Source organism: Oryza glaberrima, chromosome 9, assembly GCF_000147395.1.
Source record: "Oryza glaberrima chromosome 9, OglaRS2, whole genome shotgun sequence".
Classification (NCBI taxonomy): Eukaryota; Viridiplantae; Streptophyta; class Magnoliopsida; order Poales; family Poaceae; genus Oryza; species Oryza glaberrima.
In genome coordinates this window covers 14,312,791-14,327,522 of record NC_068334.1, presented here as the reverse complement: position 1 = coordinate 14,327,522, position 14,732 = coordinate 14,312,791, and the positions used below count along the sequence as shown (strand labels likewise).

At 45.6% G+C, this 14,732-nt stretch overlaps 1 protein-coding gene across 2 annotated transcripts; it reads right to left on the bottom strand.

Annotated features, from left to right (window-relative positions):
• Positions 1-1,250: 1,250 nt before the first annotated feature.
• Positions 1,251-7,806, bottom strand: LOC127785305 (putative leucine-rich repeat receptor-like serine/threonine-protein kinase At2g24130). Of its 2 annotated transcripts, XM_052312743.1 has the most exons (5): positions 7,392-7,806; positions 7,123-7,223; positions 6,342-6,481; positions 1,982-5,608; positions 1,251-1,904 (listed from the first exon to the last, which is right to left on the bottom strand). In XM_052312743.1, the coding sequence occupies exons 4-5, from the start codon at positions 4,833-4,835 to the stop codon at positions 1,486-1,488; spliced, it is 3,273 nt and encodes a 1,090-aa protein (XP_052168703.1). In that variant the 5' UTR covers positions 4,836-5,608; positions 6,342-6,481; positions 7,123-7,223; positions 7,392-7,806; the 3' UTR covers positions 1,251-1,485. The 2 variants fall into 2 exon arrangements, with proteins under 2 accessions (XP_052168703.1, XP_052168704.1); XM_052312744.1 differs by lacking the exon at positions 6,342-6,481.
• Between the last annotated feature and the right edge of the window lie 6,926 nt (positions 7,807-14,732).

The window sequence follows — 14,732 nt, the reverse complement described above, 5'->3', positions numbered from 1 at the left end:
CTCTTTGTCTTAAAATAAATGGATCCTTATATCTGGTGAAAACTTTGTAGTGAGGAAAAAATCAAAGTGGATCTAATTAATAGAAATGGTAATAGAGGATGGGAAGGTAAGGTGTATTGGGATAAAACTTCTTAATTTATAAAACGGAGATAGTGGACAAAAAAAACAGACGATAGCATGCTAGATAGCTTATGTGGTGAAGTGGATCTTACAACAAAATATCATGGACAATACCTTTGTAGACCGCCATTGTGGAAGAAAGAAAGAAAATATAGTGAATTATATAGTGTCACAGAGTATCCTGCAGAGAAGACGAGTATACAATATTTTTGTAAAGTTTATCAAAAATATACTTTGCCACCGGAAAATGTAGATAGAAGTTTCGGCAATGATCGGTTTCACTCTGAGAGCAGGTACAATAGCAGGCTATAAGCCAGCTGCAAACATATTTTAAGCAGATAAATAAGGAGAGAGAAGGGCAGCGGGCTACAGATTTGTAGCCAGCTGTAGCACGGACTCCAAAATACAATGTGTGTATGATAGGTAGGATAAGGTATTAATAGTGTAGTATGTAATTATTGTATGAATGAGCTATTAGATTGGCTATAGATGAATTGGATCTAGTAATTGGCTATATTATTAAACTTGCTCTGAACATGCTAAAAAAAGCCTTTAACAATATCCAATGAGAATCCTCATCAGTGGAACATTAGTAGACTAATATTTGGATAAGAGCGCAACAATGATATGCATAATCTGCATAACCGCATAGTATGCAAGATCATGCTATTGCCCTCTATTATATTTGCTAGACTGGTCCATTTTAGGCATTGCTAGTTTGCCAGTGCACAGCACATCCTCAAACGTGCTCATATCGCACGCTCGGTTTACCTCAACGATGCGTGTACAATTTTCCAATAACCAGCTTTGTCACCAGCCTATTCCTTAATAAATGAGCTTAGAGTCATATAGACCAGATTTTGGTCTGAAAATTTTATGTGCAGCTACACCATGTCATTCATGACCTAACCCTCTTTGTAAAGCCTAAGAAGAAAGGTGTCAAAGCTATTAGATTTTTTTTTCAGTCGACCTTTTCGCAATTTTGCTTCTCATTTAATTACACTGCAGTTTCTTGCTAAGCTAGAGTCAATTTAGCATGGTTGTCTAGAGTTCATGTTCTTCAGGCAGCATATACAGTTTGAACAGACGCAGAGATAGGAAGGAAGAGCATGCATAAGCAATACGACTGAATCAGCTACACACTGGGATTAATGTATTTATCGATATCTATAACCGAAGATATCACTCCATCAAAATTTAATCAGATACTTCCAAAGAATCCTATAAATCTCGCAATATTTCTGCACAAATTGCACACTTCTTTAATTTCCTGACAAATAATCTTCCTGCCTCTTAGCTAAATTCCTAGCTATTTACACATCATGCATGATTCATATGCGTCCTTAGGAATGCTGCTGCCTGCTGCTAGTCGTCGAGATCTTCAAATGTTGAGGATGAGAAGCCCAGCGACGACGCGAACGTGGCCGTGGTCTCACCGCCGATGTACCGCTTGAGCCGGTCCAGGTCGTCGGCGGCGTCCATCATGGTCGGGCGCACGGCCGCGCTCTCCTGCGTGCAGAGGATGCCGAGCTCCAGCAGCTCGCCGATGGCCACGTCGGACATCCTCCTGACCTCCGGCGTCTGGTCCCGCACCATGCGCGCCAGCGCCGGGTCGACCACCGCGTCGGCCCGGCCGTGGTAGTGGTTCTTCACCCACTTGTGCAAGCTCAGCCCCGCGTCGAACATGTCGTCGATCGGCTTCTTCCTCGTCACCATCTCCAGCACCAGCACGCCGAAGCTGTACACGTCGCCCTTCGTCGTCGGGTTCGAGCCATACCCATACTCTTCGGAATCGAATCGATTAGAATTCGTCATGAGAAAAAATGATGATGAGTTTGCTTGATGATGATGGTTAATTTACCTGGAGGAATGTATCCGATGGAGCCGCAGAGCATGTTGGCGGTGGAGGCGCCGACGTCGGCGGCGTTGGCGACGCCGCCGACGCTCATGACGAGGCGGGAGATGCCGAAGTCGGAGACGAGAGCGGTCATGTCGTCGTTGATGAGCACGTTGCTGGGCTTGAGGTCGCAGTGGATGACCTTGACCGGGGAGTGGTGGTGCAGGTAGGCCATCCCCTCGGCGATGTCGCTGCAGATGTTGACGCGCTGCACGAGGCTCAGCTCGCCGGCCGGCGGCCCCGCGTAGAGGCACCGCTCGAGGCTGCCGTTCGCCATGAACGGCAGCACCAGCGCCTTGAAGTCCGGCAGGCTGCACGCCGTGACGATCCGCATGAGGTTCCGGTGGCGGATGCGCTTCAGCACCTGGCACTCGCGGTTGAAGCTCTTGGTGGAGTTCCCGGACTGCAGCTGGAGCACCTTCACGGCGACCATGGTGCCGTCGCGCAGCGTGCCGCGGTACACGCGGCCGTAGCTGCCCGTGCCGACGAGCCGGTCCGGGCTGAACTCCTCCGTCGCCTCGACCAGCTCCCGGTACGTGATCCGCGGGAACTTGTACTTCATCACCGGCGACGAGCCGCCGCCGCCGCGGCGTCCGCCCCTCCTGAACTCCTCCCGCACCGCCGCCAGCCGCTCCCGGATCTTCCGGATGCTGACCGCGCAGAGGATCGTCAGCATGAACGCCAGCACGGCGGCGCAGATGCACATCACGACCAAGAACTTCCGGGATTGGTACCACCGGTGTCGCCTCCCGCAGCGGCGCCCGAGCACGGCGCCGCAGAGCCGCGGGTTGCCGAGGTACGACGTCGAGGTGAAGTTGGCGAAGACGCTGGCGGTGGGCACGACGCCGGCGAGGTCGTTGTACGACAGGTTGAGGTAGGTGAGCGTCGTGCATTTGGTCAGGCTCTGCGGGATCTCGCCGGTGAGGGAGTTGTCGGAGACGTCGAGGCGCTCGATGCTCTCGAGGCCGTCGAGCGACGACGGGAGGACGCCGGTGAGCAAGTTGTGCGACAGGTCGAGGACCTGCAGCTCGGCGCAGGCGCCGAGCTCCGGGAAGATCGCGCCGGTGAGATTGTTCCATGACAGGTCGATGACCTCCGCCATCTGCAACCTGCTGAGCCCCCTCGGCAGCCGGCCGCCGAGCAGGTTACGAGAGAGGTTCAGCGACATCTGGACAATGCCGGCGACGGCGTCAGGTATCTCGCCGGTCAGTCGGTTGCTGGAGAGGTCGAGCCGCACAATGCCGAGATGCTGGCCGAGGCTCGCCGGTATCTCGCCGGACAGCTGGTTCCTGTGCAGGGAGAGGTAGGACAGCTTCAGGCTGCCGATGCTGCTCGGGATGCTCCCCGACAGCGCGTTGCTCGACAGGTCCAGCTCGCCGAGGCTCGTGGCGTTGCTGATGCACGCCGGCACGGGGCCGGTGAGCGAGTTGCGGGACAGGTCGAGCTGCTGCAGATTCGGCAGCCAGCAGATGGACGTCGGGATCGTCCCGTTGAGCAGGTTGCTCGACAGGTTCATCAGCGTGATGTTTATCACGTCGCCGATGTCGGCGGGGATCGGGCCTTCGATGGCGTTGAGCTCCAGGTTGAGGTGTGACATGTTAGGCGGCAGCAGCGAGCCGAGCAAGCTTGGCAGCCGCCCGCCGATCCCCAGTGCTCCGGCCTCGATCTCCAGTATGCTGGTACAGTTCGACACCGCGGCGAAGAAGGGCCCCAGGTTGGTGTTGCCGTCGCCGCTCGCGAAATGGACGTTGTTCGACAAATGCAGGTACCTGAGGTTGCGCAAGCCGGAGATGATGGCGGTCGGCAGATCGTCGGCGAGCGAGTTATTCTCCACGTCCAGCAGGTAGAGAAAAGTGCAGTTGGCGAGCCACCGCGGAAGCCTCCCGGTGAGGCTGTTGGAGTAGAGATTAAGGACGGCGAAACTGTCGGAAAGGCTATCCGAGGCGTCGCCGGGGATCTCGCCGGTGATGTTGTTGTCGCCGAGGTCGAATACACCCATTTGCGTGCAATTTGTGAAGATCGTGGCGGGGATAGAACCTGACAAGGAGTTCTTCTCGAGGCTGAGGTAGAACAAGTTCTTCAGCTGGGTGAATGACGCCGGTATGCTGCCGACGAGGTTGTTCTGGCCGAGGTTGAGGCCTTTGAGCTTGCCGATGTTGGAGAGCTCTTCTGGGATTCGGCCTGTGAGAACATTGATGGACATATCAAGGATCTCGAGGTTCGTGAGGTTGCCGAAGGACGGTGGGATGGCGCCGGAGAGCTGATTTTTCGATATGTCGAGCTTCCGGAGTTGCGTGAGGTTGCTGAAAGACAGCGGGATGGCGCCGGAGAGTTGATTTTCGGACATGTCGAGCATCAGGAGTTGCGTGAGGTTGCTGAGGAATGAGGGGACGGCGCCGGAGATGTGGTTGTCGGACAGGTCGAGGTACCGGAGGTGCGGCAGCTGGGCGAGCGCCGGCGGGATGGAGCCGTTGATGCTCATGTTGGAGAGCTGAAGGCCGACGACGTGCTGCCGCCTCCGGTCGCAGGCGACGCCGGTGAAGCCGCACACGTCGGTGTTGGAGTCGTTCCAATCAGCAAGCAGCTTCGGCGACAGCAACGTGAAGCCCCGCTTCAAGGCCAGCAGCGTGGCCTTCTCCTGCATCAGGAGCCGCCGCCGCCGCCGCCACCCGCCGACGATCGCCTCGGCTGGCCGACGCCCATCCACCGCGGCAGCCGCTGCGGCGATGACGAGCACGAGATGTAGGAGGAGGAGGACGGCCGTGCGCCGCACGACCATGGGAGGAGCCCTCGCCCTCGTCCTCTCCCCTAAAGCCATGTACTTAAGCCAGTGGTGGTGCCCTTGCTGGTGCGCTCCTTGCTAGCAGCTAGCTAGAGCGCTAGCTAGCATCTCTGATCCAGTAGAGGCATAGATGAAGCTCTTCTTCACGTACTTGGTAGAGAGAAGGCACTGAAGCTGAAGCTGGAGAGTTGCACGAAAAGACGGAGATGGATGAAAGAAAAACGGACAGATACAGATGGAGAAGAGCTGATGCGATGTCAATGGCGAGGTAAGCGAATGGAGGAGGAGGGGAAGGTGCAGGCGTTTCAGCGATAGCTATGATTATGCTGCGCACGATGCGCGGCTCTTTTTTGGGGCGATGGGTTCGTGCATGATGAGTAGGCTGCCGGCCGGGGAAGCAAGTCGCCGAGGGATCGGACGAAAGGGACGGGGCTCTGCGCACATTCGACGACTCGCGGTGGGCTCCGGGCGCTGGCGCGCGCGCACCGGAATGTAGGAGGGGCTTGGCGCACGCCAGCTAACTGCGGGTTTTGAGCCTATTTGGGAGAGCTTCTCGCAGCTAGAGATTTTTCTGGAATCTGCAGATACCAAAAGCTTCCTCCAAACAGTCCAAATTTTCACTCTGATTTTGAGAAGTTATAGTTTTAGAATTCAAAAAATGAACTAAAGTCTCCAGATTCTCACCCGTGAGCTTCTCACCAACTGATTTTCAAAATCTTAAGCTCCCCTAATACTGATCGTCTTCCACCTGCACACGGCTGCACTTGCGGGTTGCACCGGTGAGTGGTGTGTGGTGTTTGCCAGGCAGCCTGCAGGATGCATGGACAGAATCAGCTTGGTTTCCATTCCATACAGTGTTCTCAACAGGGAAGTGATTAAAACGATAAAAACCAAAACTGGAGCCTGTTAAGCAACATGCAAAAATTGATTTAGTGTGTTCAGTTGCGAGGCTAATCTGGCTAGATAAGAAGCAAGTTTGGACCAGGTAGATCTCTGTTGATAAAACTGTTTAAGCTAGCATAATCCAGTTAGATGGCCTAGCTAATTTGAGGCTTTGGGCCTAAACCAAAACATTATAAAGAAGAGAAAATTCAGAAGAAGTAACTTCTCCCTCCCACAAGGACAAGGAATACAAAAGGAGGACGGAATTATTGATGGTCTGTTTATCTCACGTAGTCATATCTCTCTGGGTTATTTCAGTTTCTTGTCATTCTAGGGGTTTATGTGATTTTTTTTCCTAGCCCTCAGTTTGACTTTGGTCAAAGTCAAACTATTTCAAATTTGACTAAGTTTATAGGTAAATATAGTAATATTTATAATACTAAATTAGTTTCATCAAATCAATAATTAAATATATTTTCATAATAAATTTGTCTTGGGTTGAAAATATTACTATTTTTTTCTACAAACTTGATCAAACTTAAAAGCAGTTTGACTTTGACCAAAGTCAAAACGTCTTATAACCTGAAACGGAGGGAGTACCATTCACGTAATATTTTGCATGCGTGGCAATAACTTGGGAGTTGGGAGCAATAGACATACCCCTGAAGAACACATAAGCTGGCCTCAACTAACTGAACTCTCATGGAGACGTCATTTATCTGGCCTGTTGCCATCAGGACCCGACTTCACAGGGTATATACATGGGGTCCATTCATCATGCCAAACATGCATACTCGCCCCTATATATGTCCAGCAAAAAATTCCAGCTTTCAAAAGGTTCACATATGATTCACACATCAGAATTTCAACGGTTTGGCCTATGATGCAACACTGCAATTGTATATTTTTATGGGGAATATAAATTTCAGCCTAGGAGAGTGACCTTTGCTGCTTCGCACGAGCGGTGGGCCAGAAAACTCTACCTATGACACTCACTCCTTTTTTTGACATCTAGGTGATCAAGAAAGTGTCAAAGAATAATTAGCACATTGTGATATTGCAGGACTGTGTGGCTAGAAAGATCTGCCTACATGTCTAAGACAGTTCTTAAATGATTTGTTAGGTACATCATGCCAGCCCTTTTAACCAAATCTAGTGGGGCACTCTTTGAGAGTTGAGAATGTTTCATTTGCCCCCTTTTGTGTTCCTAACTAAAAGAATGATATTCAGTTTACACATTTCTGGCACTATTCCACCATCAAAGATATGCCTGTTCTTAAGAAGATTGTGCATGCTATTTATATTTAGAGTTGCATGCTGTTCCCATGAGCTTACGCAACAAGAGAACGCATGCCAGCATGCCACTACCTTTCCAAAGCAGCTAATTCCTAGCCTTATCAGTAACTACCTACAAGATAAATTAGCAAATACTAATTCTGACCTTTATAGAATTATAGTGGAAGTGATCCATATGCACAAGCGTGTGAGTTTCCTTCTGTGCTGTCAACTTCTTCGGAACGAGAAAATTGCACCATTTGTTCCCTGCAAAGAAATTTGACTTGGTTGGGGAAGATCCTCAAGAAGGGAAAAACAACTCCTACAATCCTACTACTACGTGATAATCAGACATATATCTACTGAACATTGAACAATCATCACCAAATTCACCTTGGTTCAGTTGTAAACCAGCTAAATTTGAGAGGTTGGTACCTGAATCTCCATGAAGGATCCGACGAAGTAGCAGTTCCGTGACTCCACGACAGAGACCGGAGCCCCGCAGCGGCTCTGCTGCCTGCCAACAGGACGGTACTGGAGGCACACGCGAATCATGACCGCACTCTTCCCCCCAACGACAATGCGCGTAAACGGGTAGCACCGCTGTGGCCGGCTCTGGCTCTCGCATTTGCACGAGCAGGTGGCGGGCGTCCTAGGGTGGGCGCCACGCCGGCAGCGACGGGAGGCTGAGTGGGCGACAAGAACTCAAGGGGGTGTGGTGGGGCTCCCTTCAACCGCGCCACGGCGCGCTCCCGGTCCACACGGCACCGGCACGCGGCGACGGCGAGTCGGCGACTCGGCGGGTCGCCACCGCGGCCGTCGGCTTGGGATGCGGTGGATGTGGGAGTGCCCCGCCCCACGCTGGACAAGGAAGGCTCGAAGCCCACCCATAAAAATTGCTCCTTGGTGGGCTCCCAATTGGCCCCAAAAGGCCGAACTTCTATGGGCTCTTTGGGCCGTGTGAGCAACTTTCTAAACCATATCGGGCGTATCACGTACTCCATCCGTTCCATAAAAAAACCAACCTAGTAACAGATGTGTCACATCCGATATTAGATTTGATTCGTTTTTTATGGGACAGAGGGAGTATGTGTTTGTGCACGAAATAATAAGTCCACTGGTGGCTCCGTGAAGGTGTTGCCGGCCTACGAGCACAGCGGGGGAGATTGGGGGAGGTGAGGGCCAAATGGGGACAGCGTGGCGAGCACCCTTCTCGCTGGCCTCATCAAGCTCCCATGTCGCCGTGGCCTCCTCGAGCTCCTCTGTTGCTGGCATGTCCACCTTCCTCGCCACGACCTCCAGGAGATCCTGCCGCCGCCACCACAAGGATTAAAGAGAGAGAGTAGACAAAAGTTGAAGACGGTGGTTGGCCACTTACAAGTGGGTCCCGCATGACCTTTGCTTTTTTATTTTATTTTTTTCTAACTAGGATGACATGTAGGAAACCACTCTCAAATGCTACCGATGAACTTGATTTGCCCAGTTTTAGAAGTTGGAGCACGTCTTGTACCCAGTTTTGCGGTCGAAGAATGCAAATCAAACTCGACTTATATTCGATCGGACCTAAAGTGAACTTATTCCTTTATGCGCTATGCAGGCTTTGTCATATGTTACCAACCAAGTTGGCTACTTTCTTTACAGTTCTCTTTAAGTTTTGAGAGGAGTAACACAAATTATTCAAACTTTTACATAAAAACAACGCATTTGCTATTTTGCAGTCGCCTGCAAAATTTTAATCGATCAATCAACTTTTGTGCGCGCTATCGGGCTAGTGAAAAGGCTCTTTTTTTATATGGGTCGTGCTTTTCCATCACCTTTTCCTTGCTAATAAGCCCAGAGCCCAGAGCCCACAGCCCACAGCCCACAAATAGCTCTGGAAAAATCCACCACACCCGTGACTCTCTAGAGAGCGCTTCTGCTTCTCGACGTTTCTGTTTCTCGAGTAGGAGGCGGAGTCCTGCGAGCGGAAGGCACCGGAGATTCTTCCAAGGCAGGCAGTGGAGGGGAAGGGGAGGGGGGTGGCGAGAGGTGGGCTGTGCACCGCGAGCGGCCGCGGACGGCGCCGGAGAAGAGAGGCGGGGGAGAGGAGTTGATGCACTGCAGGTTTTTCATCTTTCTTTTTTGTTCAAATCCTCACGCCGTGGCGGCCTGATTTCCTTTGGTCCAGATTTCTATCCTATGGATTGTGAGCTATTAGGGCTGGATTGGCTACCATTTCAAGGGGGGGGGGAATCCCGTGGAGTTTGTTTCATTGCTTGAGTTTTGAGTTGATTTTGCCCAATGTCGAGTAAAGCATCCTGGATCTGAAACCACATGGTGTGTGTGCTTTGATGTTTTGTTCGATGTAGTTTGGGAAATTTTTTTAGGGTTTTACTGCACATCGTGTATGATATAGTCGGCGGGAGGTGGGCTGTGCCTCTGCCTGGTTCTAAACCTTGGCACTAATTATTTTCTCTCTAACTTCATTTGTTAGGGAGTTTTGTAGTTTCACTAGTTGGATCTGATATATCATGGAATGCACACACATGGTTTTGCTCTAGATTTAGTCGTTAATCCTGTAGGCCAGTGATGACCTCTGTGCCGTGGCATTTTAGAAAGGGGTTTAGGGATTTGGTAGCAATTCGAGCTCAAGAACTAACCAATATTTCATTAAATCCCAGCAAATGCTCTTACATTTGTCCCCAGTATTGTCAGATTATACAGGGAGTTTAATCAGAGGTTACTCTATACAGGGATACCACAATTTTTTTGGATTTCAGTGTCACTGTATACAGGGAGGAGTTGTGTTTTCTGCTTGTAGACAAAAGCTATCTTTTGTTTTGTGTGCTGTGTATTTTTTTTAACGGTAGTCCTGCTCAACTGTGACATACTCCTGCTCAACTGTGACATACTAAGCCACTTTTGCTTCCATTCCATCAGTGATCAATCTGAGATAAGCCTCTCTAAAAATGAACTCCAGGCTCTGCTCCTATCAATTATGTTTAATCTTTTTGAGATTACCAGTAGATCACTGAGAGAGGAGAGTAATCGCAATTCGCAAAAGCATCGGTCTGTGTCATTAGCAACTCAGCAAATGACAGTGGCAAACACAAACGAGGGTGAGATTAATGGAAACAATAGGATTAATCTAAAACTAAAATACAGAGAGTAAATGGATAATATAATTTGCGATAGTACTGTATAAATGGACAGTATAAAGCATATCTCTTCATATGCTACGTACAGTTATGTTGTATCAATGATTCACTTATTTACTGCTTTAAATATGGCCTCAAACTAAAACCTATGCTTTCGATCAGCACATGGCCTTAAATTTTCATTATTTCTTTTTCTGAAAATTATGTATCTACGCTAGTTGCACTCCCTGACTATTGTAGTAGCCATTTTGAATTTTCGTGCAAGTCGTGTAATAATTTTGTGCAACTAATGTTTTTTTTAACCAAATTTCCGTTTACTTTGATAAATAGAGTTTGTTGTTTGGGAAAACATGCATACAAGTGAGGACTTTTGGTAGACAACTTGTTTTCTTAGTAATTTCATTGCCTTTTCTTTTTCTTTTTATTATGATGGGAAGGGGATTCATTTGGTGTTTTGCGGGACTTGGGATCAACGCCAAAACAAATCGGCGGTTCTTTTGGATGTTTGGCGAGCTCAGGTTTTTCTGGTGAAAAACCTGATCTGGTGAAAAACCAACAGTGACTCTCTTTGCAATTTTTTGGCTGTAACTTGGGGAGTAGTCTAAGGATGGTTTGGATATAGAAGGATTGGCAGTGGTTCGACAGTGGGATTGTGGAGCTTGTGGCTGGAAGTTAGTTCCCTTGTTGTTAGTTACCTTTTTCTTCATTTTTCATAAATCCCTTTGGCAGTACTGATTTCTTTTTTTAGAATTTGCACACCCAAGATGTTGTAGTTGACACTTTTCTAAACATGCGCAACCATTAATATGTTTTTATATAGCTTAGTAATTGCCTTTTTTTTTTCAAACATGGGCAACTTCTAGGTTAAGTCTCTACAAGTTTGGTTTATAAAGTTTTTTTTGTCCAACTTTTCATGTGTTTTTGCTTTTTCCAACCCATACTACTTTTCATGTTGTATCTTTTTTTTCTCATGAACACACGACATCAAGTGTGTCTCTTTTTTTCATTTACTGTGTTTTTCCGCTTGAACCATCTACACCCCAGCAGCATAGTCCAAATAGCAAAATCAACTAATACTATACATTTCGCGCAAGTTATGTTATAAATATATGCAATTTCAATTAATAAATCATGCAACTAATTCTTTTTTAGCTGACTAATATATGATTTTTTTTCCTAATTTTGGGTATAAACAAGCACAACTTCAGACTGATTGTATGCTCAGATGTAATAGCTCACTACGATTTTGTTTTCAGGGAGCGTTGGATCTACGGGGGAGGAGCTTGCTGCAGGCCAAGAAGAGTACATTTCCTTCTGCTAAGGTTTTTGATTTTGCTGGTGAGCTTGGAAATGTGGGCGGTCGAATAATATAATGTCATATCTATCCAGTTTGTTACTTTTATATGCAAAAATTGAACCTCCCTATTCCTACAGTCGCCATTTTTTAATGTTGTGCAACTTTGGTTATTAATTCGTGCAACTTTAATTATGATTTTGTGCAACTATAATCATGCTAATAGTTAACACAATTTTTCGCAATACCAAGATGTTGTAATTGACATTTACTTATATGAGATAGTAATCAAATTTTCTGTGCAACACATTAAATTTTGTGAATTAATAATGTTATACCTGCATATGCAGTTTGCACATGATTTCAACCTTTGCACGAATTCTCAAAAAGCAACAAGATGCAAGTGGTATTGTTTGAATTTGGCACTGCTTCTTTTTTTTTTGGCACAGTTTAACATGTGGCTTAGCAGCCTATCAGGACATTGAGAGGTTTTTTTTTTTTTGGTTTGATTGGTTACACATGGGCAATTTCTAGGTTAAGTCTCTACAAGTTTGGTTTATAAAGTTTTTTTTGTCCAACTTTTCATGTGTTTTTGCTTTGCAACCCATACTACCTTTCATGTTGTATCTTTTTTTCCTCATGAACACACGACATCAAGTGTGTCTCTTTTTTTCATTTACTATGTTTTTCCGCTTGAACCATCTACACCCCATCAGCATAGTCTAAATAGCAAAATCAACTAATACTATACATTTCGCGCAAGTTATGTTATAAATATATGCAATTTTCAATTAATAAATCGTGCAACTAACTATATGATTTTTTTCCTAATTTTGGTTATAAACAAGCACAACTTCAGACTGATTGTCTGCTCAGATGTAATAGCTCACTACGATTTTGTTTTCAGGGAGCGTTGGATCTACGGGGGAGGAGCTTGCTGCAGACCAAGAAGAGTACATTTCCTTCTGCTAAGTTTTTGATTTTGCTGGTGAGCTTGGAAATGTGGACGGTCGAATAATATAATGCCATATCTATCCAGTTTGTTACTTTTATATGCAAAAATTGCACCTTCCTATTTCCTACGGTCGCCATTTTTTAATGTTGTGCAACTTTGGTTATTAATTCGTGCAACTTTAATTACGATTTTGTGCAACTATAATCATGCTAATAGTTAACACATTTTTTCGCAATACCAAGATGTTGTAGTTGACATTTACTTATATGAGATAGTAATCAAATTTTCTGTGCAACACATTAAATTTTGTGAATTAATAATGTTATACCTGCATATGCAGTTTTGCACATGATTTCAACCTTTGCACGAATTCTCAAAAAGCAACAAGATGCAAGTGGTATTGTTTGAATTTGGCACTGCTTCTTTTTTTTTTGGCACAGTTTAACATGTGGCTTAGCAGCCTATCAGGACATTGAGAGTTTTTTTTTTTTGGTTTGATTGGTTACACATGAAAATATCAAGACATTTGACAAGATCTCTCTTTTTTCCTTTTAATGTGCTTACTTCTCTAGTTCTTTTTTCCAGCATGGCAAGTGACAGGACATCATCAGATGATGAATGTTCATCAAATAGCAAGTCGGACAACAAGGTGGCAGATTCTGATTATGCCAACTCTATTTCAGAAGAGGAAGAAACCAGTGATTCTGACAAATACATAACAAAAAAAGATCTCGTCAGCACATTAAAAGATCTGGTATATATGTTTCTTCCTTTTTTTTTCCAAAATATCATTTTCTACTACCACAGACAGCTATCAATAACTTCATACTTGTTTTGCCTCTATTAGTTTTCAGGATCGATCAAAAGGAAAAGAGCTAGGACAGACAAACCAGTAAGGAGACAAAAACAAAAGGTATCACTTTCTGTGTTTTTTTTTCCTAAACATTTTTTTTCCACATCCAGTATGTTAATTAGTTTATGTTGTTCTTTGTTAACAAGACATAATTGCATCTCTATTTTTTTTCTTCCAGCGCACAAAACTTGAATATGACCAAGATAAATCTGGAAGTGCAGAGTCCCCAAAACCAAGAAGCAAACTAAACATCACATACTTTTCCAATTTGATTGAAGGGCTCAGCAACGAGCAAAGGTCAATTATTGAGAATTCTGCTTTTGGTTCTCTTCTAAACTTTCAAAGGTGTGCTATACCACTATCTTTTGTCAAATGGATAGCTAGTCACACTGATGTCAGCTGCTCAGATATAGTTGTCAATGGGAGATCCATACCAATCAACCCAAACACCACCAACTTCATACTTGGTATCCCAAATGGAGGTTTAGAGATCAAGAATGACAATGATGCAGGAAAACATTTTTTCATCAGCATTTTGGGAGCACAAAACCCTTAATTTCCTTCTTTGGCACTAAGTTGCTTAGCGACAAGGGTGTGAACAAACTATCAGAAGATGATGTCCTACATTGTTTCATGGTGGTTGCACTATCAACCTTTCTTTGCCCCAACTCAGACACTCACCCTAGCCCAAAATACCTTGAACCTCTGATTGATATCAAGTCTAGCTCAAAGTGGAACTGGTCAAAGTTTGTTTATGAATGGCTTATGACATACATAGCCAAGTTCCAAAAGGAGAGTAAATCAAAGGAACAAACATCAAAAACCCTTGGTGGCTGCGGACACTTACTTGCTGTATGCATCTCTTCTTTATTACTTAAGTCATTTTTTAAACCCATAATATTTCTAAACATTGACTTATTCTTTTTCTTTTGTGTTGTTTCCTTAGATTAATTATCTTGATTTCAAAGATTTTGGAATTAGAAATATCCCAATTGGTCCACCACCTAGAATGTCTGTTTGGAAAGGCGGAATGATAAAAGAGTATTCAAAAATGGATGAATGCAAAACAGGAGATTTTGGAAAGCGACCAGTAAGCAAAAACAATAGAAAAATTTTATTCTGTGTCAATTTGTATCTTTTTTTCTTAGATCATACTCTGTTTATTTTCTCAGATCAAAGCAATGGAGAAATTAAGTTATGACGCAATATGTTCAGGGGCCCGCTACATTGAGCAACAGGACAACAATAGCAACATGTCATGCAACGATGCTCTCTGGCAATACCATAGAAAATCATTTAACCCACGGGTAATTTTTTTTGCTCCTCCAAATGCTCTGTTTTTTTTAAAAAATTGTTTTTTCCTAGTTTGTATATGTATGCTCCAATATAGTCACTCCTATTGTATGAATCCTACCAATCAGATTATAATCACCCTTTTCAATCCCTCTCCTCGCCACACTTAAATGATGAATACATTTTTTATAATGATTTATGTGCTTTTTTTCCTTTTGTTAATCCCTAGTTTTGTATATATGAT

Coding starts and splice junctions, on each gene's coding strand:
- LOC127785305 (XM_052312743.1), bottom strand. CDS start 4,835: ATGGCTTTAGGGGAGAGGACGAGGGCGAGGGCTCCTCCCATGGTCGTG. Junction 1,905..1,981: donor CATCGGATACATTCCTCCAG/GTAAATTAACCA, acceptor TCGATTCCGAAG/AGTATGGGTATGGCTCGAAC.